Genomic DNA, 25,277 nt, shown 5'->3' with positions numbered 1-25,277 from the left:
TTTCTCACCCTTCCTAACCCTCACCTAGTCCATTGTGAACCACTGAATCATCTTGGCCTCTCTCGTTCATATCTCTTCTTCTGGATCCTTATTTGTCCATCCAGGCGTCTTGTCTTTCTGCAGCAGGTGAGTGATGTGATGGTTGTTTTTTATAGTGCAAGTTGAATTTCAGTGTCATATGAAGCTTTGGTTATGTACGTTTGAAGCTAATAGTGTGCGTGAGTTCATGTGTATAGGTGGGTGTTTGATTGTACAAGTTGTTAATGTAATAGTAAAAGGGTTGGTCTTTCATTATGCATATTTGCTAAAATGTTTGTCACATTAACATTTAGCCTTTCATGATAGTCATTTGCGGGTAGATTCCAGTTTTTTTCCAAGGTTTGAGGGTTTGTCAGTGTTGAGTTGATAACTGCTAGCCAGGGGGAAGGTCTTGGTCAGTTTCTTTGTTATTCTTAGGCGTGAGTTACCTGTACAGTCTTAATGTAATGGTGACATGTTAAGGAGTGGTGTTTATATAGTTTAAATATAATTTGTTTGTTGGCCTGTACTGCTTTCAGAACTCTGACCCCAGCCACGAGTGTCTGGCTGGATACCAGTCCAGCATAAACACGTGCCGACTTCCTGGACTCCTTTGTTACTGGGTATTCCCTCGGCCAAGCCCCCATTCTTTGTGTCGTCCTCAGCAGTAGAAGCTAAGTTCAGTAAAGCTTTAAAGTTAACCATAGTTTTGATTGTTAAAACTATTTAATAGAAAATTATATTTACTTAACATACAATAACTTTAAGCAGCTGGCTGTAATTTCCTAATTGCAGCATTACTTATGTTCCACTGCATTAATTTTAATGGATTAGTCTTAATTTTTCATTTTTGGTCTTATGAGATTAAGGTAGCAGCTAGTTTTTATATCCCTTTGCTCTTGTTCACTAATGTTTGTTTACTAGATTCAATGATAAATGTACTAATTTGATGCCTATGAATTAAGTTACTCCGTGCAAACCTGTGCTTTCTTTCTCAGATTGTTGGGGCATTGAGGGGAGACAGGACTAGTCGTTGGGACTGTACTACAACCGCCGCGGCTCCCATCATAGACCACCGATTAAATACTCATGTGCTTAGTTGCTTCAAGCTGTTTTGTTGGATCCAATGCTTAGTGAGATATTTTGTGGTAAGAGTTCAAGGACTCCCCAACTAACATGGAGAAATAATAAAAAAGCATGGAGAAATAAATTGAGACTAAACAGCCTACTTTTATTTTCTTGATATCCCTGAAAATAGGGAAGTATATACTTTGATATCAATAAATTGAGACTAAACAGCCTACTTTTATTTTCTTGATATCACTGAAAATAGGGAAGTATATACTTTGATATCATCTGGAACTGTTAAGTCAATATCATCTTTGTTTTCAGTATTCTGAGCTCTACACCACCCTCTTTATGGACGATGAGACAGCTCAGCTACTGGACTCGTTCCCTAGTAAAAGGGGCATTGCCCAGCATACTCATAGCAATTGCTTTATCTGATATAGAAGTAAACATGCATTGTTACTTGAGTACTCAAAGACCTGAGGTTCCGGCAGTTGCTTTTTCATTAACCTCAGTTTATATGCCTCCAAAGAAGCCTTGTTCACTAGCACCTGCATTTCATCACGTTTCTTGGTCATACATAACCATCACAGTCATGGTCCATAATTGTAAAAAGATGGTTGTGGGTATCAGGAAGTTAGTCATTCATATCAATTTAGCCAACTAGTAACCGACCACACCTCAGCAGGCATTGACATTCCTGATATGCATAACTGCTACACTGGTGCAATATATATTAACTTCGTAGTCATGGTCCATAACTGTAAACATTCTCTAGTCTACTGTCCTAAGAGACGTGATGATTTGCCAAAAGTGGGTGAGGCTTCTCTGGAGGCATATAAACTGAGCTGATGAAAAACTCCCCACTGCCGGCATCTCTAAGTCTTGTCCTCCAAGTAACACTGACCATTACTTCTAAATCAGATATAAAAGCTATGAATGTATCCTTAGACAATGCTCCATTTACTGGGAAACAAGTTCAGGGGTCGAGGCAGAACATGCGGCGTCATCCTGGAGGATCTTGAGTGATGCGAACCTGCAAGATTAGACGAAGGTTAAACAGAAGGACAAATGGCCAAGGCGACAGTCCAACACAGTCATTATAAGCGCCCAAACCATATTCACCACAATGATCCGTAACATCTACTCCATACCAGACACTAATAGATTTCCTTTGTAGGTTCCTAAAATTTCCCCGTCCTTTTTCTATCAACGGCAAATGCTGCAGCTACAAGGAATTTTCGTCGATATATTTTGTGGGGGAGCTAACAAAATTGCTGTATTGGACTGTAAAACTGTCCTAAATTGTTGTATTTACGTAGGAGAGCACCGGCTAAATTAAAATGCGTCCAGACATCTATTTGCCCATTATCAACCAACATCCGTATCCATGACATGCTAATAAGTGGACCATAAATATATAACCTCGAATTACAAAAGTTATTGGACAGTGGATATTGATGAAAAGAGATGCGATAGTTAGTTGTAACCAAAGTATGATCAGTTGACGCTTCTCAGCACAGCCTCCAGTTAATTATGGAGAGGTAAATGCCTGAGTTAAGCAGAAAACATCCTCACCCTATAGTTAACCACTATCGCACGTCTAAACCACTGTAATAGCAGGCAAGGTTACCCAATTTTCTGCTCTGCCAAGTAGCTAAGCTCTCCCGACTAGTTCATCTATGACGTACTCATATCACAGTAAATTTGTCACAAACTGCAAAATATTCCTAATGATAAATAAACTTAGTAAAACAGTAACCCTCATCCAATATATATATAAAAAAAAACAAGAGTCCCAAATTATATCACGTAACAAGTAAACCTTCTAACGGGCTCGCCAAGCATGATAATTAACTATGTCATGATATGTATTTCAGCTACGACTCCCTACACTTACTTCTTACTTGGACATAAAAGAAGCAGTCTGACTTAGAAGCATATTGCATTAATTTTACGATATAACTTAGGATCAATATTGGACTGGCACCATGACGTCATTCATTATCACACCTAACAGGGCAGGTGAGCGGGAAGGCTTCAACCAGAGTGTATATACTTGCACATATCCAACTCCCGCCAGTGCCGGTCGTCTTCGCTGATAACCAACGAAGGTGTCTCGAGTCTTGGCCGCAACTGTCTTCCGATGATCCTTGGTTCCACTTCCATCCCTGCAAAATTTGACAGGCGTTAACGGGGATAAAGAAGAAGAAGAAGAAAAAAATAACAAAACCGCAGGTAAAGAAAGTAGCAAAGTGTCGCCTACACGAAGATAAGAAAGGCTGAAAATATATTTCTCCGTCAGCGTCCTTATTCATGGCATATTATTCAGTGTTCATCAAATTCGCTAACTTATGGGACATGGGAATACTAAAGGAAAGACTTATGTTTGAAAATTCTTCCGTAACCACGGTAGGATCAGCTGATGCTTGTCCCACTGTTTCGGTGATTAACGAACGGATGAAAGCCCAGCCTAATAGGCCGGGTACACACACGCGAACAGAACATCGTAACGTAACTCCGTCGTGTAACAAAAACGCCAATGTGGACGGGACCTCGTAACGTCACTGCGTAACACCCGAGCGAACATACGTGTTACGCGTCGGGGTTCGCTACCGTCCCACGTCGAGTTTTGCGCGTGGCATCAAAGGACTGATGTTGTTACAGGGTGAGGTTACGCAGTGTGTGGACGGGACGTGTATCGACGTGTATCAAATGGCTGCACCGAGTCTGCTCAACTCGCTGGCAGCTCAGCAATCAGATCCTGCTGACCCACCTCGTGTGAACTACTTGTATGAACTGTGTGCCGATGCAAAACACTCAAGCCATTTTAATAAAATGCTTCGCAATGAGGCGTGGAAAGAAATAACTCAGAAAACAGGGAAGACAGTGGAAGAATGCAAGAAAATGATGACTTGTTCGCGGCCATGAGAACGGGGAAGGCGAAGATGAAAAAGACTATTGAAACAAAGGCGAGGAGAGATGACTAATCTTATGCAATGAAATAATAAATGTGTAGTTTTTCACTGTGACAATGAATACAAATACACGCGGCAGCTGCGATCGACAGGTAAACTGGTCGTGTCGTCGTCGACTTAACAACCTCCATGCACGGACAGAGCGAGGTGGGACGCAGGCCACGCGACGAAGTTCGGTTATGAACTCATTATTCCCACACTTTGTTCAGCGAATCTTCGTCGCGCAACACGACCTTGTTACGTTACGATGTTATGTTCGCGTGTGTGTACTCGGCAAGCGGAATACAGCGGAACCTTAATTTCCTTCTCCTCCTCCCCCCCATCCCTTTAAAAATCCTGTCACCGTGCGCCCGGCGACACTTGACTGACTATGGACTGATTGACTGGGATATTATGTCAAGCCACAGTCAATATGCCGCAAGTATAGGTGCATTTAGCAGGTGCAGGGCGATTTTACATAACTGTCAATAAAACTGTATATGCTTAAGACCCTGATAACGCCGTACATGCATCATTGACTATAAATTGTGTGTGAATACAAATACGGCGGAGAATATCGAGCGTGTGGAGGAATCCCACGCATCGTTGCCAGATTATCGCACGCAAGAGCCGCATATTTACCGGTTTCTGCCCTGTAACTATTGCCAAGAAGCACCAATAATTAACCATTTTAAGGGTAACCATATATGAATGAAGTTATTTGGGTGATGAAAGCAGCTTTTGGGTCGGAAATCATCAAACACAAGAGGCAGAGTACGACAATCTGGCAACGTTGTACAGTGTGGGGGCGAATAATTGTTCTAAAGCATTATGGAGAACGCCTACAGAATCTCGTGTTTCCCGTTTCGCCTCACTCACTCACTCGCCTCGTACTAATTTCCCTCACCAATAAACAACACGGTAAAGATTCGTATTAGGTCCGTGCCAGTATCTCATAATCTACTTTATGAAACATCAGTATCTCTTCATATATCTTTTCTACAAACCTTCAACAGTCATGGAAACGCTTCAACAACACTATAACAGACATACATTGCTTCTATAAAGGTGATTTTGTCTTCTTGACCTCACGAGTGCCACTATTGGGAAACTATAAAAAAAAAATATTACTGTGTCAAAATGTCGGCGTGACGTCCCCAGATGCCCTCCACAGTGCGTGACAGCCAGGCGGATTAGAATTAAATGGATGTGATGGCATTGGCAGATGAGGGAGTGGTAGCTTGAGTTGCCAGGAAAGTTACGTGATAAAGCAGTAATTATAGCGGTCTTGGTTAATTGATTGTTACTGGTAGTTGCCGTTTTATCGTGTGGCGAGTGGTTGGTTAAGTTGGTAGGGAAGTTACGTGACAAAGCAGTAATTATAGCGGTCTTGGTTAATTGATTGTTACTGGTAGTTGCCGTTTTATCGTGTGGCGAGTGGTTGGTTAAGTTGGTAGGGAAGTTACGGGACAAAACAGTAATTATAGCGGTCTTGGTTAAGTGATTGTTACTGGTACTTGCCGTTTTATCGTGTGGCAAGTGGTTGGTTAAGTTGGTAGGGAAGTTACGGGACAAAACAGTAATTATAGCGGTCTTGGTTAATTGTTACTGGTAGCCTGTAGTTGCCGTTTTACAGTGTGGCGAGTGGCTGGTTAAGTTAGCAGAATAGTTACGGGACAAAACAGTAATTATGGTGGTGATAGGTTTCCATGTCAAGAGAAAGATAAACGAAGAAAGAAAAGGAAGAGAGAAATATTAAACAGAGGAAGAAGGGGAGAGGAGAGAGGGAGAGTAGTGATCGTGGCGGCGAAGGGAGAGATATAGTTCCCAGTATTTTTTTTCATCTTTTTCTTCACTGGATATGAGGCAACTCGAGGAAGAAAATAACAATAGGAACCTGAGAAACAAAAGAGCCCGCTGACGTTGTTCCTCCAAATAGGTGATGGATTTCCACATGTTTCCTTAATTGTATAATCACACTCTGTACTGCCTGGGTGTTGGGATGGCATGCTCCTCCCTTCTCCTTTATTGTTTACTTGCAACAATAAACTATCAATCAATCAATAAATCTGTTTCGACCTTACTGAATCACCCCTCGCCGCAAAACACGGTGACGTAATGGCGACTGAAAATTAAGAGATCAACCGTTTACTTTACCGTTAATCCCCCACCGTTCAACTAAACCACGATTAGGCCTATAGTATAAACAGCGTTAATTTTCTGTTCTGGCAAGTAGCTTTCCCGACTGGTTAAGCTTCACCTCATACGTCACAGTAACCTTAAGTCAGTGGGCCAGTTTGGTAGAGGAGGTCGTGTTAGTATTGCCATGGGTAGTGTTATGAGCCTAGGGATAGTTTGATAAGGCTTTGGTAGTCATCTCCACTCATCTCCTTCCATCCAGCATCCCTCTGTCATCTCCGCTTATCTCTCAGTCCACATGTATCCTTAGTTATATAAACACACTCTGTACTGCCTGGGGGTTGGGATGGCATGCTCCTCCTTCTCCTTTGTTGTTTACTTGCAACAATAAACTATAAATCAATCAGTCATCTCCACTCAGCCTAATTATCACAGCAAGAACTATAGCAATAACTACCAGTAACAATCAATTAAGAATATTATTAGTTTTGTCATGTAACTTTCCTGCCAAGTTTCGCTATCACCCATCTCCTAAAGTTTTAATGAATGGAAGGGCAAAATTCAGTCTCTACACGGAAACTTACCTTGATAATACGGAGCTTCGCCATACACACCCGTCCTCTGTCCTCTCTCAGCTCCAAGTGATGGCCGCCCAGCGTTGCCAAATTATCGTACTCACCGCATTGCATTTTCCTAGTTTCTGAGCGATAACTCTAGCAAAAAAAGAGCGAAAACCATCATTCTTTAACAGTTTCAACGATAACTTTGATTTTCTATCGTTGTTTGTGTGGTTACGACCGTCTTGGAGCCTAAAAATGATAAATGCAATGCTCGGAGTACGACAATTTGGCCACTCCTGTCCTGCCCCCTAGCGGTCATCTCGCGAACCTGTCTTTTTCATTATTTTAAGGGTTAAATTTGCTTCCCTCACTCCACGCCTCAAGGAAAGGATACCAATTAACAGAGCCCTTAATGTGAAATGCTTTTATTTCATATTACTGCCTTATTGCATAGATGATAAAAAGATGTCAGTATGAGCTTATTCGACGTGATGGTTCATTTGCTTCATTTGCTTCATGTAGTCAGTCTTGTATCTCGAAGCCAGACGACGCTGTGGATCCGTGTCAGGTAGTTTCCTCGTGCTGGCTGGGTCACCACCGTCGGCTGACCACATCACATTATGCTTTAGTAGTGAGGGCGTCAAGTCCCGGCAGCCTCGCCCTTGGGAACTCCTGTACTTCGCCCTGCCTCGCTCCCTGCAACACCCGGCCAGCCCTCGACCTCCCGTGGGCTGGCCGTCACCGTACCCTGGGACTCTCAATAAACAAATAAGGCTCAAGTCCCACACTGCACACTGCTGAATCATTATGAAAAGTAAAGTTTTAATTACAAAACAATGCCCTAATTACTTTTAAACTAGGAAGAGAGCAGAGTCAGAGTCGCTGGACCTGACTTTGCTTCACCGTATTTACTAACTGCTAATGATGAATAATATAACCCTACTAAATTATCTTCTCAGAATCAAGAGGTAAAATTTTAACAAGAGATAACAGCTGAAGGAGACCTGGTTCATCCCAACGAGCGCGCCTCTCCGTCATTTTCTTCTCGTGGCCAAACTTGCACGTGGAAAAAATAGATTACCCCAAAATAAATAGGTCTTTTTTTTAAACAATGTCGGCGCCGCAGTTCGGATTAACCAGGTTCACAGTCATCATCAAGCAATTAACAACATGGAGAGTTAGCTATGTAGAGATAATGATCTAGGAAAACAAATGGCGGAGTACGTGGTTGTCATTACGTGATACCAATATAAATATGATATGCTGTATAAACTTTGCAAACAATCTAACCACCTAAATTAATAGTATCTGCTCGAACAATCATCAGACGAACATTTAGAATTTGGATTTAGCAACCGAACAAATGTACAAGTTCCACAATTGACATCCGGCCAATCAAACAATCACGGAAGGACTGGATGCGCAACGAAACGATTGGGTGATTAAGATACACACATTGCAAACTTGTCAATAGTAAGTGTATACAGCACTTTTACATCATATTTAAGCTTATTTTTTACTTTTATTCTTATATTGCTACTTGTTTTTTTGTTTTGCAGACTGAAAGCCGGTGTGTGTCAACATTAACAGAACTAATCGGTCTTTCAGGTCACTCCCGAACCCCCTTGCGCTGGGACCTCCATGCGATCCACAGCTACACGATTTCTGGGTCTTTTGATGATACGTATATTTTTTTCCACCTTAATTTCAGGACACTGTTTGCTCTGAGATCGGCAACTACAATTTCTGGGTCTTTTTGAAGTTTTTATATCACCTTTTTGAACACTGTCTACCTGCTCTGTGTACTTTAGCATGTCAGTCTTGCACTTCTGAGTTAACACTGGCTTTGGGGATGTGTGTGTGTGAGGGGGGGTGGGGGGGATTCCTGGGACGAACACAGTAATCTTGGAGCACAAATCAGGATAACTTTATCATCCGTAAACTGAAAGAAAGCCACAGTCCCCTCAAGGCCTCGCAGTGGTGTCGGGAACAAGCTTCAGGAAACGAGATGTATTGGGGGGCTTAGGAAATGGAAGGGGAAGGGCGCAGCGCAGGGGAACACCTCAAATCAACTGGTAACACTCGCATGATTCTTGCGTACCACACCACGGTAGGGAAAAGGCAGTGTGCCCCTCGTCCCTCGATAACTTGCTGCACCGTCTGGGATATGAGGCAAAGGGAGGGGAGGAGGGAGAGGGACAGACAGGGACACCCATACATACACACTTAGCTGGGTGTTTAGGTGTTAGGTGAGCCTTGGTGTGTGTGTGTGTGTGTGTACATCTATACTTGTGGGGTGATGATCATATGGTGCTGAGCCCTGACAACAACGAGTGTGTGGCGTGTGTACACAGCATGGATCCCCCTCGTTCGCAACAACCAGAAACATCAAAACAGCAAAATAATAAGAATAGCGACAGAGAGAGGACGCACACACACACACACACACACACACACACACACATACACACACACACACACTTAAACAGCTCCTTCATCTTTACTTGGATGGCAAAATAGTGAGAGCAACAGATCCCCGAGCTTCCTTCAATATGGCCACTGCGTCGGCGTGAGTCAAGCCGGCTAGCGACTGTCCGTTCACCTCAAGGATCTGGTCCCCGCGGCGTAGCGAACCTTCCCTGGCCGCTGCGCCGCGCTCGAATACACTCTTCACGTAGATGGGCAGGTCCCCGAGGTTGGAGCCAAACCCGCCGACGATGGAGAAGCCCAGTCCGTCATCGCGCCTCTCCAGCAAGATCGTCCTGATACCCATGGGTTCCTGAGGCTCCTTCGGGGGATGCTGGGGCTGTGGCGGCGGGAGGTGGGGGTGGTGGGCCTGGAGGTGTGGGGGGAGGTGCGTGCGGGGGATGGGGATGGGAGGCTCGGCGGGGGAGGGGCTGGAGGACATGTCGGGAGAGTTGTCGCTAATCGTTACAGGCCATGTGCTGTTGCTGGAGGGTTGGGGAGAAAAAGTTGTTAGGTTAGAGAGAGCCTGTTTGAAATTTTTATAGGCTTCATTAACCTGGTAGCAGCGTGGATCATGTTTCTTAATGGTCCCTCCAAGCGAGAAAAAAGAGAAAAAATCACCCCTCACATAAACCATTCCACAATATATATCAAGACATTTTTGATCAGATTATGTATCATCTATTCTTGGGGGTTTATATCGCGGCAAAAATTTGGCCCGTCACTGCTACACGGTAAAGCCACAAATTTGACCCGTCGCTGCTACACGGTAAAGCCACAAATTTGACCCGTCGCTGCTACACGGTAAAGCCACAAATTTGACCCGTCGCTGCTGCTGGGTTAAAGAAACTTGGGAGTATGAATATTCTTTGTTCTATTGCTGAACTCAATAGATGAACCACAAAATAGAAGGAAGAGGAAAGTCTGGCTGGTAGGAAGAACTAATGTCAAAGATGATCAATGAATAAGTATTTGAGGACTAACAGCAAAATGTCAAGCTTATTAATGGATAGGTAGAGAGCAGCAGCTTAGTACAATCTATTTAATATAATTGTTAAGAGGAAAATTAAAGTGTAGCTGGTAAAATGAACTTATGCCAAGGATGACTAACAAATAAGTACCAAAGGGTTATCTACAAACAGGCAAAGCTTAATAAACAGTTAAACAAAAACAATTTAAAATAAAACTAATCTGAGACAACTACCCATACTTGCCGATACTTTAAACTAGAGCTACTTCAAGTAAAAGAAGAAGGAGGGTTATATACAAACATCAATAACTTTGAATATCAGGAAAGAATACGAAAACAGATCCCAGGAAGCTCTGAACAGCATCATGACTAATTATTATCAGGGAGCTGCGACTAGTCTGGACAAACCCGAACAAGCTCCAAAACAAACCTTATAAATCTTTACTGCCGAGGGAAGAGCAAGGCGACACTAGACGGACAGCTCTTAAGGCCAGCTATCATAATCTAAATACAACACAAGCCAGCCTGATAGGAGCTACACTGCCTGTTTGCAAGTACTCACTAAACAGCAAGAGCATGACATACAAACCTTTATTTCTTCCTGTGAATGCATTTAAGAGTAAACAATCATCATCATCATCATCAAGTTTGTCACCCCATTTCCCACAGTGAGCAGGGTTGGGGTTAGAGACTCGGGAAAAGATTGAAAGGGTGAGTCAGAGGAGAAAGGCACCCAGTGAAATGGGCTGCACTACCACCCACACTCCAGACACGAACTGGTGCCGCGCCTGACACTGCTCATCACACTAACACTAACTGAACCAGAATGACCAGGGCCAATAAGCAATAAGTGGTATGGCTAATGGCTTGGGGCCCAATTCTCTGTGGAGGCTCTTGAATATCAATTACTCTAGAATATAATAATTCTATTGATATTCAGTACTTGATGGCAGTTTAATTATCCTGTATAAATACATGAGAGAATACATTATAGGGCCCCAAAACCCACCCTACCCCATGGCCTCCAGTATACTAGAACAAACACTGAGAATGACACTTAATATCAAATTCTACAGCTGATGTCAATTCAGTGATTTTCTACTGTGATTTAAGTGCAAACTGAGACCTACATCTCACAAACAAACTTCATACACTCATACAATCATTATTGGTCTATTAATATAAACAATAATTGTGATTTGTTTAGCGAATTACAGTAGTGCAGGTAAAAGTAATGATTCATCCCTTAAAAATACCTTCAAATGGCAATTATAATATATGTTAGTCTTTTAGTGTAACCTATCAGAAAGAACAAAAGTATATATTTAAATTTTTGTACTTATGGTAATGTGTGTGTGTGTGTGTGTGTGTGTGTGTGTGTGTATTTACCTAGTTGTAGTTTTAAAGGGCCTGGGCTTTACGCTTGTGTGGTCCCGTCTCCGTATCTGCATTTATCCAACTTATCCTTAAAGCTTTGCACACTCTTTGCCGATACTGCATCCTCACTTAGTCTGTTCCAAACCTCTATATTTCTTTGCGGGAAGCTATATTTCTTTATGTCTCTCAAACATCTTCCCTTCCTCAATTTTTTACTATGTCCTCTTGTGTTCCTGGTGGTAACTCCTTTTTTCAGTAGTAACTCCTCGTTATCTACTGTGCATGTGTGTGTGTGTATGTGCATGTATGTGTGCACGTGCGTTTGTGTGTGTGTGTGTGCATGGGGGTAGGCCGGAGCCACCCATCGTGAGGACAAAGAGTCAAGCAAACACTCACGCGTTGTTGTTAGCATTGGCCTTCTTCCCTGCCTTTAGCCGGCCAAGCTTCATGGAGACGGAGCCCGGAGCACACTTGAGGATCGCCGCCGCCTGCTCCTGCGTGGCCTGCCGGAGGTCCTTGTCGTTCACCTCCAGGATCTGATCACCCTTCATGAGGCGACCGTCACTCTCCGCCACACCGCCCGGCACCTTGGGGGGAGACAACCTTGATTACCTTGGGCTAGGAAGGGATGATTGTGTCTGATTCTGATTCCTCATCTCCTTGGTATTGAGTTAATGTAAAATAGATATAAAAATGAATGAACTTTTACCGTCCTCTGCTTCCAGGAACATCATTAACTTCTCTTTAATTTCACCCTTGAGCTGACTGCACTGAGGAAAACAAACGTCCCAGTCCCAAATCGATGAATCCCACTGAAATTACTCCTTCATTTAGCGAGAATTCCACTTAATGCAAAAATTTTCAGTACCTATGTCGTGTTAATTAGGTCTACTATTATCATTATTAGGTATTATGGGAGCAGCGAGAAGCAGGCTTTTTTTAAATTATTGTTTACTTTTTTGTGTGCCCTTGAGCTGCCTCCTTTGTTGTAAAAAAAAAGAGATGCATCAGGTGCCAGAGCGGTGAACAAATGGAACAATCTCCCCTTCAGTGTCGTAGAGAGCCCCAGCGTGAACTCTTTCAATAATAGGTATGACAAACTCGAGGCAGAATCATTGAGAAGAGGCTCCCTTATGTGTCATTTAGCTCCCTAGCCTCTTAACCATCACTAAGGTATGCAATCACGAAGGTAAGGTAGACAGGGAGGAGTGCAGAATCTATATATTGCCTGTTCCGAAGCTCCAAAACTCCTGAGATGCTGAGAAATAGAAAATGATTGTAAAAGTGATGAGAGAGAAGGAGAAACAAGATTAGGGGATTGTGGTGAGGCAGAAACTTGAATAGCGGTCCAAGACTCACCACGTCCGAGATGAAGACTCCCGGGCCATTCTTCCGACCCACTATGGAGAGGCCGAGACCCTTGCCGGACTTCTTGGTGAGCTGGACGGTGATGATGTCGTACAGGTCCTCCTCCTTCTGCGTCCCCTCCTCACGGTACACCACCATCTTCACCTGCAACACCACCATGACCGCCCATTACCATCGGGCCTCAAAACAAGGAATTAGTGCCCTATTGAGTCTCTCTTTTCTTCCGTCTTTCTGTTTTTCGCTAGTTAAGTCTTTTCCTCCTTGAACTGAAGTGCAGATTTGAGATTAAGGAAGTTTAAATAGTATGTCCGTTATCAACAGGACTCAAGATAGTGAATTGGTACACAAGTTTCGACTGGAGATTTAGCAAATGTGAAAAATATCGTCAGAGTTCATGTAAGTTTGAAATTCCATAAAGACACAAATAGCAGATATCATGTCCTCTTAGGGGAGCCAAAATATTACACCTAAACAAAAGATTAAGTCTAGTTTCTCAGCTTTTATGTCCTCAAGATCTTATTGCATAGTCAACACAGAGCAACACTTCCATCATCTACATCTGATTACATGTTAGCAGCGGTTTTGTTATCCTGGTGGGGTTAGTAATGAGGGATCCTGCAACTCCTTCCTCTCGTGATCCCATACAAACAGGCATTCAAATGGACGGCTGATGGCGGAGAATCCAAGCGGCTTTCAACGTCTCATTCACTCACCATTCATCACTTATATTAACCCGGTAGCAGCGGGGATCATATTTCTTAATGGTCCCTCCAAGCGAGAAAAATGAGAAAAAATCACCTCTCACACAAACCATTTCATTATATCAAAGCATTTGTGATCAGATTATGTATCATCTATTTTGGGGGGTTTATATCATGGCACAAATTTGGCCCATCGCTGCTACACGGTAAAGCCACAAATTTGGCCCATTGCTGCTACACGGTAAAGCCACAAATTTGGCCCATCGCTGCTACCGGGTTAATCTGTATTCTTGCTTGCTGTCTACTAATGGAATAATGTAACAGCCAATCTCATGTAAACTTTGCCATGGGGCTGTGGGCAAAGAAGTGTTGCTTTGCCCAATAATGCAATTTTCTGTTTTCAATGTCAGTGGAATCTCCTTTCTCTGCTCTATAAGGCTGTGTGGTCATTATGGGCAGCACAACATTCCTTCACTGGGAAAATCACATCTCAAAATTGTCTGGTTTGGGCCACAGAATGTTTCAAACCTCTGCATGACTTTGGAGGTGGCTTGTCACATGAACCTAATGGCTTTATAAAGTTGTTATTTGAACTATCATTTTTTTTCTGAAATTACATATATTTTACACAAGAATATGTACAGTGAATGGAGTGACAGCTCTAAGGTAAGGAAGGCCTAGTTAAACCAAATCTCTAATTGGGTCCTCAAGGAATGTAGTAAACAACTGTCAGACAAGATTCATAGTCTAATTAAGTGTCCACTAGAAGGGAAAGGGCCACAGAAATAGGAGAGAGAGCCTTGGGATATTAATTTACAGAGGAGGGAGCGAGGAGGTAGCCCTCAACTATAGAGCAGTGCCCCGGACTAATATGACAGGAAAAATGTGCAAGAAAAATCAGAAGGATAGTCTAATGGAATGGATGAAGGACTTCCTGAGACACCAACGGGTGGATGAGGACGATAACGAGGGCTGTAAGATGCTGAAGGTAGCCTTAGACAAGATGTGCGAATGGAGTCATGTCAAAGTTTAAACTTTCAACTATTTTCTATACGACAGAAGTAAAATAAAATTGAATTTGATCATGAATAAACTTACTAGTGCTTTACTGACACAATCTATGCTTGTTTTGTAGTTGCAGAAGATCTATATAACCTTACTGCTCACTAACCCAAGTTACAGGCCTTTTTCTGTACCACCTTCAGATTCATGGTTACATACGTCTGCATACTCTGCTATGTACACTGTGCTGTGAGGCCGTCAGGTCCAGCTAACAAACTAGTCTGAGCTGGTAACTAGGGTATGGACAGAAGGCTGGTCTTGTTCAGGTACTTTGACCTTTGGCTGCTATTATGAACCTGATTGAACTCTGCATGTTATCTTTGACTATTACAATCCAAGTAACTCTAATATGCCTGAGTCAGCCCTGTGCTTGTCCAAAAGTAATGGAAATATTACAACTGAAAAAATGTGTGGCAGTGATGATCATTGCTTTCATCTCATTTTGTGAATGACTCACTATATTTGCAGTGCATTAAGGGAATTAATCTGGATTTTCAGTGCTTCACTGACTGTTCTTTCTTCTCCTCAGTAATACTTAATTGTAATATTTGAATTCCCAAAGACAATAACAACAACACACATCCACACTTATACATATACATACAAACACATACACATCAGTCCCCTGCCACTCTACCAACACACATACACACACACACACATGAAACTTACACACTACCAGACACACACAATTTTGTTTATGCACGAAGGCTACACACGCATGGCCCACGGCCGCCCCACACACACACACACACACACACACACACAGCTACACCACAGCAATGTATTAGATCTTTAGTCAAACACTAAGAGTAGTGCTAACTATTACACAATATTCACAAATACAATTCATGGTATCAGAAGCACATTAAGGTACAGTATGCAGATACGAATATGTACTTTTTACCAACATGACAAAACAAGAATCTAGCAAGTACCATCACAAAATACTTCAAAGGCAATGTATTAGCAATCAGGTCACAACACAGCTAAAGCTCCTTGATAAATCATTGTCTTGAGAGTTCTGAATGAGGACAAAAGTTATTACAACATCCACAGTTCACAAATACAGTGTAGCAACTTGAATGACTGGATGAGTCCACAATGTTGAACATGAGCTGTATTTCTCTGGCATTTGTCCCAACTTGTTAAACATGAACAGCTGACAACAACATCACGTCTGAACTCCACTCCATGCCAGGGTGCTCAACTCTCACAAAGCAATAGTCATTTTCCTTAACAAACATCTTTCTCTTGTAGCTTGTTATTAGAGTCAATACAGCAATCTTCTCAAACTCATAATGTCTACTGAGGTGAGCTGCAATGTAGCTTTAGTTATCCAAAAGGAGTTTGTGGTTCGCTCCTTCGTAAATTGATCCGTGAGTTTGAGAGGATGAAAACCAACAAGTACGAGGGACAACACGACACGTCCAGTGACTCGCTGGCAACAATGAGTCTGAGTCAGGACTCCACACGCCAACACACACATTGAGTCAGCCCAATGTGTTACCAGCTCAACTAGTTTGGTTATTTACTGCACAATTGGTTCCAAATCTTACCTTTTCCTTATCCTTTACCACACAAAGAAAAAGCAGAGAAAACATTCTAAGAATAAAAACAATATTAAACTTATCCTTAAAACATAATCCATTTTAAGTGATGCACATGAGACTAAAGATCAATGTTTCTCACGGCATCCAAGAAAGATATCCAGAACAGTTAACTGATCAAAAACAGGACAATTTGGGTAAGAAGCTGACAAAACCTATAAGAGGGTGGGGTCCAAAAGGGATTAAAATGTAAAATGTAAAATGTAAAAAATGTAATGAAACAGCTCACCAACTTGACCCAACAAAATATTTAGGAAAACAATCAAACGAGTGAGTGTTAATTATTCCATACAGGGAACGCTCGCCAATCACACACACACCAGGCCAATCAGTGCTCGTATCAGGGGAAAAATTACACCGAGAAATCACAATGAGGTTTAAAAATGATATCTAGTTTTTATACCTCGGTTAAATTCCTCAGAGTAGTTTTCTTTCTGATGCGAGTGCTCCTTGGAATGGCGCACACAAATTGGCGCACATTCCCTGAAAATTCAAATCAAATAAACATTATTATGTATCCCAAACAAATGCTCAGGCCATCGCCGTCGCCTCACCTTGGAGGGCGTCTGCCGCAGCACGCTGAGGGCCTTCTGGTGTGTGATCTCGCGGAAGTTCTCATTGTTGACGTTGAGGATCTGGTCGCCGGGTTTGAGGCGCCCGTCCTTGGCTGCCGCACCATCAGGGTAAACCTCGTGGATGATTATAGCACCCTGGGGGGAGGTGAGGTGGCTTAGCACACACTTCTAATATCACTCTTTTTTAAGTAATAAACAGTGAAAGGCATAAGCTGAAAAATGTTAAAAAATCTCTTCAAAATGATACTCTTGAAAGAAAATCAGGAAGTGATGAAATTGAGCTCCAGAGACATCTCAACAATTTTCTCTTGGAATACTATTAGTTGTCTGAGATGAAGCGCAGCAGAAAGACTGGCGGCAACTCTCAGATTATTTTGTGATAACTTTTACTTTCTAGATTTTGCAGATGTGTGAGAGAATCTTTCCATATGAAGCTTTGACACTTGGCATGGAGCACAGTGCCTGTGGTATTTCTGTTAAGGTTATTATAGATATTTATTTCATGGAACTCTCACTTTATGACTATATGGTGAGGATTTATACTTGTGAGATATTATGATAATACATTTTGAGCTAAAAAGTTGCTGGATCTTAGTATATTTTTATAACTCAAACCTTCTTAGCTAATTCTTATACTACAAGGAATGTCAGGAACATGGGAGGTTTAGGGTGCTGTGAATATTTCACTTCCAAGCTCTCAAAAAGCAAAGAAAACAAACAGCAGGCTTCCCAGTCTCCCTCGGTCTTCATGAGAAACCAGTAAGTGCTCTTACATTGCTTCCTGTCGTCAGTGGCGGCAAACACATCAAAACTAACACTACCGTTGAAAGCAAATATTAAGAGCCGAGGAAGGGAGGGAAAGAAAACATGTGAAGGAGACAAGGTGAAAGGAAAGAAGAGAAGGGAAAAGATGAAACGTGAGGAGAAAAGAGAAGGAGGAGGAGGAAGGGAAAAATCAAATGAAGGAAGGGAGAGTCAGTAGAAGGAATGCACACAACTGAACCTTATCAACCACAAAATCAAACAACACTCACACTCGGTTTCCTAACATCTAAATAAGCAATGTCCCTCTCGTTCTTTCTAAAAGGGTCCGTATAAAGTTCTTAGGAGTCTGAATACTTAAACCAGAAATAAAAAAGGGAGGTATAATGTAGTACCTTCGGCCATGCAAAGACGCACAAAGTTACCCTTAAGGTGGATAACTATGTATACTTATTTTGTCTCAACTAAAAGGGTATAAATAATGGAAATAAAGTATAAAGTAATGTACCTCTGGAATCAATAAATAGTGCCATCCAACATGCAAAACACACAACATCATCATCATCATTATCATCGTTTAACGTCCATTTATTTCCCTATGGTGGGGTTGGACGGGATATGAGCCTCCTCCACTATTGCCGGTCCATAGCCATTTCTTCCGTGATGTTCCGCCTCCTCCTATCACACACAACACTTCCCTTAAAACTGGATACGTACTTATTTTCTGTCTCTCCTCTAAACAGGGTACAAATATAGGGCGTAAAACATAATGCCTTAAAACTGGATACGTACTTATTTTCTGTCTCTCCTCTAAACAGGGTACAAATATAGGGAGTAAAACATAAAGAAAGGCAACACAGGGACCAAATATTTACCGTCCGGCACGCAACACTTCCCTTAGCAACACAGGGACCCAATATTTACCGTCCGGCACGCAACACACAACACTTCCCTTAAAACTGGATACGTACTTATTTTCTGTCTCTCCTCTAAACAGGGTACAAATATAGGGCGTAAAACATAATGAAAGCAACACAGGGACCTAATATTTACCGTCCGGCATGCAACACACAACACTCCCCTTACGACCGGATAACTGTGTAAACTAATTCTCTCTCTTCTAAAAGGGGTATAAAAAGGTAAAATATATAAAGAAAGGCAAACACAGGATCCAAGAACGTCCAGTGACATGCAAAACACACAACACTTCCCTCATGATCGGAAAACTGTGTGTACTTACTTTCTGTTTGGCGGATTGGGAGGATGACGGGAGAATAGAAAGTGTCACGTCAATCATTCATTTTTAGATAACAGTATTGCAGTTTAATCAAGTGGGAATGAATATTTAGGTTAAGGAGGGAAGCAATTTTGATATATTCCATTATTACTATGCCAGGTTACCGTGATTTTGTGGATTCTTTTACCTCTTTGAAAACTAACTATTGTAGACACTCTCCACTTTTTTTTTTTTGTTTTTTTACACACACACACACAAAAAACCCGCTATTCGCTGCTCCTGACTTATTTTGTATGTGTGTGTGTGTGTGTGTGTGTGTGTGTGTGTTTATATATATTTATAGTGTATAGAATCAGAGTTATGATTGTGATGTTCTGAACCTATGTTTACCCTTGTCTAACTCATCCTAAAAATCATAAACAGCTTTTGCACACACCACCTCTGGTTTTATTTTATTCTATGAGCCATATTAATTCTATTTGGAAAGCTAAATTTATTCAGTGTGAGTGTGTGTGTATATTGTCAGTAGAGGCCTATGCTAAGTAAAGTAAAACAATCTCCTATATTTCAAAATTTCCTTGACCCATCGATCATCTTTTAACCCGGTAGCAGCGGGGATCATGTTTCTTAATAGTCCCTCCAAGCGAGAAAAATTAGAAAAAATCATCCCTCACACAAACCATTTCATAATATATATCAATGCATTTGTGATCAGATTATGTATCATCTATTTTTGGGGGTTTATATCATGGCACAAATTTGGCCCGTCGCTGCTACATGGTAAAGCCACAAAGTTGGACCGTCGCTGCTACCGGGTTAAAGGAATCTCTACAATTATATTCCTTGCTAAGTCATTCATCACCCCTTTCAGTCCTGCACAATGCTTGCATGTTAAAAATATAGCAATAAAAATAATATGGCATTTCTAGCATCTATTTTAAGTTGCCAAAGCACTGTGCCTTCACTCTTCTCTCTGACACGGCAGATTAGTGATAATTATCGTGACTAAATAAACTTGGCATATTAAGAATAGCAAAATGATAAGTCTGCACTTCTAGCATCTATTGTAAGTTGTGAGAGCAGTGTGTGGCGTGGTAGTGTTTCCCTGACAAAGCTGAAGACCGGTACCCACCAAGAGTGTGTCTGACCCCCCGACGATGGACAGCCCGAGCCCCATCTTCTCCTTCACGATCTCAATGGTTGTCTCCTTGCCCGGCCTGATCTCTGCCGTCGCTGGGTCCTGAAGGATAATGAAGATGATGAAAATAAAAATAATAATACGTAATGATAATAATAATAATTTTCTTGAATGTCTACTACTTGTCATACTTAACTTATTGATAAAAATGTTATGCTTCTCATCGTCTAATGGCTAAGTGGCTGATGGGAAACAATTCATAATGATATAATGATGAAGGTGATTAAATATGAGATGTATGAGAGCTTTACTACTACTACTACTACTACTACTACTACTACTTCTTTACCTGAGGCTTCTCCTTCTCCTTCTCTTTCTCCTTCCCTTCTGTTGAGGGAAGCGAGGATGGCGAGGACGGCGACGAAGACGGAGGTGTTGTTGAGCCCAGGGAGGTGACGCCAATGCCCGGGAGGCGGTCCAGGGGTAATGGCCGGGGGTGAGGGGGAGGGGGTGCGGGGTCAGGGTCGTCCAGGGGTGGGGGGGAGAGGCGGGAGGCAGGGGCAGGCAGGGAGGTGAGGGAGGGGGGTTTGGCCGGCAGGGTTGGTTTGGGGGCGATGGTGGGTTTTGGCGGAACGTCTGAGAAGCGGAAGAGTATGTTTATTATGGGATTTAATGAGACTTAATGATAATAATAATAATAATAATAATATTTTTTCTCGCCCTGAGGCATATGAAAAAATGACATGGTGTGTATATAATCAAATACTGACCAAACACATTTCGTAAAGTGTGTCTGTTCTGGGATTACTGAGCCTTCAAGATCATGTGATGTGAATACTATTAAGAAGTACTCATCATGCACACCTTGTAGACGTAAAGTGCTAATTTTTGTTGAGTCACATGGATGCACAACCCAGCGGAACGCATCACTTTTTTATTTATTTTTTTTACGTCCACGCCTATAGCACCGGTAGGCTTGCTTGAGGGGCCTGGATGGTAGTCGGCCCCAGCCCATATTGGCGCAGGCAGGTGTTTATAGTGGCGCCATCATCACTATGCCAATGTATAGCTTCAAAACGAGGAATAAAACTGTGATATTCATTAAGTACAGTTCAATGTCACTCATTATGCCAATCTGTCTAATTTCAAAGCCATGGTACAGTAATACAACTTACGTACTATGAAATTATACTATAGACATATTTGGGAGTCTAGGCTACAACTCAACTATGTAATATAGAAAAGTTCAAAAATATCTGGGGGAATAAAATTTAAATAGTACAAATTAATATTATAAGAAGGTTGCAAGTTAAAGAAATATACAAAAAAATACTGGGATTAAAGCCCTGATTCAATTATTTGACATATTATGTATGAATGAGATTATTAATGTAAATTCTCTTTGATAACTGTACAATAAAATACATACAGGCGTTCAATGACTGTAAATTCAGCTCATCTATATTCTAAAGTAAATACATTTTCTCACATTAAGTAATTCACAGAAAAGGGTTGATCTGATATGACATTCAAATAATTACTATGCCAAAAATCTATGAATGTAATAACAGAATAAAAATAAAAGTTGTTTTCTACAGGTTTCATGCCAGACGTGGAATTCATAAATATAATTCCCATGGTCGCAATATGATTTGATGGGTAGGAGCGCATGTCATACTGATGGAAATATGTAAAACCCAATGACTACACTACGCTAAAACTTAACTCTTCTAGCTTTTCAAACCAAATTAAGTGAAGTACACACACAGCAACACCACACAGGCATTAGCTGGGCAAATACAATCAGTCACTATTTGGAAAGCTCACCAAAATGTACGCACCACTCCACTTAGTCCTCGTATAAAAAATAATCACCATGGAAAACAGCCGAGGAACGAAAATCGATACCTCAAACCTCGGCTCAGTTTACCATAGATGTTTTTTTTTAGTAGGCACCACTTCACTTAGTCTTCATAAAAAAAAAATCACCATGTTGAGTCGAGGAGTGAAAATCAATACCTCAATCCTCGGCTCAGTTTACCATAGATGCTTTTTTTAGTATGAGTAAATATATATATGTATGAGTGAAATGTGGAGTGATGCAGACAAACTAACAAGCATACATTACTCTACAAAAAATACAACACAGGAACAATAAATTAAAAAACGGAGGTACGTATTATTCAAGTCAGGCGTGGGAGGGGAAAAAAAACAGGAAAAAAACGAAAACGGCACAAATTGGACAGGTGTTACAGGTGCAGGTGTACAGGTGGGATAACGAGAGGACAGGATATACTCACAGGGCCATGCACCAGCCCACAATGACCACCAGGACCACCACGCAGCACCATAAAAGCACAGAGTAAAGCACAACACAATGTTAGTACTCTACAGTGTTTGCTGCGGCCGGTGTTGCTGCCGTCACCATCACCTTCACCATTACTGTTGTCACTATCTTTGTCACCATCACCACCACCACCACCACCTCTATTACCATTGTCACTACCACATACTGTCACTGTCACCATTGCTGACTACCACTGTCACCACCACCACCATCACCATCACAACCACAACCACCTCTATTAACATCATCACTACCCTTGTCACCATCACCACCACTATCACCATCACCACTATCCATCACCATTACCACCCCTGTCACCATTATTATTACTCTCATCACCACCACTGTCACTGTTATCACTACCCATATCACCATCAACACCATTATCAAGAGTATCACAACCATCACCATTGCTGTCTCCTTCCTCTTTGTCATCACCATCAGCATTACCATTATTACTGTTCTCACCACTCTCATCACCATTCCCATCACCAGTGTCACCATCACCACCCATCACCCACACACACACACTCACACTCACCCACACATACGCTGAAGTGGAGAAAAAAATATCAGTCAACAATCATATCAAAGCCCCAATCAGTTGAAGAGTGCGCTGCCTCCACGCCGAGTTAATTAACAACACGGAGCACAAAGGCTGCGTGTATTGAAGACCCTAGAGACAGTTATGCTGCCACGGTTGAGGTGAAACGTTCTGTATTTATTCGGCCGAGCCATTTTGATGATTAAACCCAAATTAAAAGTGATACACCGCTTTTTATCTTCGGAATCAAACGGTTATGAAAGTGAGGTTGAATATTGCATTCATTATCCAGCCGTCGTGAATTTCGTTAATGTGTATGAACCCACAGGCTGGTCGACTCTTTCATTAGCTTGTGATATCTATATGCATTGGTGTAAAATATGGAGTGTCCGCTGATTAAAAATGTTAATTAGTGTGTCCTTACAGTCTCTCACTCGCTCAAGCATCCTTCACATGGAGCGACTGTGTGCAGTGCCAAACAATCAGAGAGAGACAGCCAAGACACTCAACAGTCAGCCAGTCACAGAGGCACAACCAGGACTTTCAATATCAGCCAGTCAGACAGTTACAGGTGCACAGCCAAGACACTCAACAGTCAGCCAGTCACACAGGCACAACCAGGACTTTCAATATCAGCCAGTCAGACAGTCACAGGGGCATAGCTGGCACACTCAACACTCAGCCAATCAGCTAGTCAGAGAAACAGTCACGACACTCAACCAGTCAAACAGTCATAGCAGAACAATCAACACTCAGCCAGTCTGCCATTCCCAGGACACACAACACTTGCAGCCAGAGACACATTTATAAGTATTGCACACACAACACTCGGAAAACTCCACTCAATTTGCCCCCAGGAAGAATACTATGCTCCCATATATACATACATACATACATTATGATAAATTTCATGGAATTATGCGTATGGAAGTTAAAGAATTCTATGATGAAATGGGAGCGGTGAGTAGCGGGCTTTTTTTTTTTTTTGTACTCTTTTTGTTGCCCTTGAGCCGTGACCTTTGATGAGAGAGAGAGAGAGAGAGAGAGAGAGAGAGAGAGAGAGAGAGAGAGAGAGAGAGAGAGAGAGAGAAAAAAAAGCATGTCACTCTCCCCATACATTCACACATCCACACACATACAATACTTAATACTCAACACACACAAAAATAACCCATCCTCTCCACACACACATATATACCGCCTCCTCCTGCCCCCCAAACGCACAAATACGCACACACACACACGTACGTACCTGGCTTCCCTCCGGCCACCCTCGCCGCGTTGGCCACCCACATGTTGATGACTCCCTCCGTCTTCTTGAGGATGTTGGTGGCCTGGTCGTAGTCAATGCCAACCATCTCCTCCTTGTTCACACACAGGATCATGTCGCCCACCAATAGACCCGCCTGGAGGAATATTGAGGTGATGAGAGGAGGAATTAAATGATGATGGAAAGCAGGTATGACAAGCCCTCACATTACACATCTCTAAACTCCTATTATCAAAAACCTACAATAACAAAAACAGGGATTCTTACTTCTCTTTAAATGATTATAGAAGGCAGGTAAGGCAAGTTCTCCTATCTCACATCTCACATCAGTGGGGATCAAATTTAATGAAATGTATAAACGCATGTAACATTTTTAAACATAGCAATATAATTTTTACTTTACGCCTTTCCTGTTATTACTTGATACAACACCGTCTCATTAAGGAAACAACACGATTTTCATCTGCATAAAATAACATCAATTACACATTAGCAAATTCTTTTGAAAATATTTGGTAGAGCAATTTATGGCTATGAATATGTAACTTGAATTATAATGAGTGTTTGGATATTATGACCTAATTAGTGCTTCTTTTAATTAGTTTGTTAAATAGTGTTTATTGTACAATCACCAAGGCATCTTTCCTTAACCAACATTTACCAGCAACAGACACATTGTTTTACGAGACTGGAATAAGTATCCCCCGTACAGTGAAACATGAATGATTAATTTGAATGCAACCTCAACTGCTACTTTCTCAACTGTAATATTGGCTGAGGCAGAGAGATACACCACGCTGGAGGCTGTTTCACTAAGACATAGGCTGGAGTTACAAGACTCTTCCGCTTCTCACATCAACTATTTCTAAGGGTCAAAGAGGGGGGTCAGTCAGATTCTAATAAGTGTTTTTTTAGGTTCACGCTGCTGAAGAAGGGTCAAACTACCACCTGGGTTATAAAACTACCCTTGGAAATGCCCAAAACTCCTATGAAAGCCTTGTCAAATATGTGAACTTGGGTGCCAAAATGTTTTAAAATATGACCCCTAAGGATAGAGCACCTTGTCTGGACCAAGTCTGAACAGGTATGTAAATCTCTCAACTCAAAG

At 41.8% G+C, this 25,277-nt stretch overlaps 1 protein-coding gene and 1 long non-coding RNA gene across 8 annotated transcripts in view; both read right to left on the bottom strand.

The window, feature by feature from the left end:
- Window positions 1-1,515: 1,515 nt before the first annotated feature.
- LOC126980211 (uncharacterized) lies at window positions 1,516-6,869 on the bottom strand. The gene is made up of 3 exons (XR_007732974.1): window positions 6,767-6,869; window positions 3,146-3,257; window positions 1,516-2,122 (listed from the first exon to the last, which is right to left on the bottom strand). It is a non-coding gene; the product is annotated as an uncharacterized LOC126980211 (long non-coding RNA).
- Window positions 6,870-7,151: 282 nt separating this feature from the next.
- Window positions 7,152-25,277, bottom strand: part of LOC127010319 (multiple PDZ domain protein-like) — a 174,991-nt gene continuing 156,865 nt past the window's right edge. For 4 of the 7 annotated variants that reach the window (XM_050884193.1, XM_050884196.1, XM_050884199.1 and 1 more), the window contains 8 exons: window positions 24,152-24,305; window positions 20,358-20,644; window positions 20,003-20,110; window positions 16,851-17,006; window positions 16,246-16,257; window positions 12,915-13,067; window positions 11,952-12,142; window positions 7,152-9,693 (listed from right to left, as the gene is read on the bottom strand). In XM_050884193.1, the coding sequence (XP_050740150.1) occupies window positions 9,243-9,693; window positions 11,952-12,142; window positions 12,915-13,067; window positions 16,246-16,257; window positions 16,851-17,006; window positions 20,003-20,110; window positions 20,358-20,644; window positions 24,152-24,305 (1,512 nt within the window). In that variant the 3' untranslated portion in view covers window positions 7,152-9,242. The remainder of the gene's footprint in view (window positions 9,694-11,951; window positions 12,143-12,914; window positions 13,068-16,245; window positions 16,258-16,850; window positions 17,007-20,002; window positions 20,111-20,357; window positions 20,645-24,151; window positions 24,306-25,277) is intronic. The other 3 variants (XM_050884194.1, XM_050884200.1, XM_050884197.1) reach the window with 2 other exon arrangements.

Source organism: Eriocheir sinensis, chromosome 43, assembly GCF_024679095.1.
Source record: "Eriocheir sinensis breed Jianghai 21 chromosome 43, ASM2467909v1, whole genome shotgun sequence".
Classification (NCBI taxonomy): domain Eukaryota; kingdom Metazoa; phylum Arthropoda; class Malacostraca; order Decapoda; family Varunidae; genus Eriocheir; species Eriocheir sinensis.
Note: the sequence above shows the minus strand (reverse complement) of the source record. Positions and strands in the feature narration are given on the sequence as shown.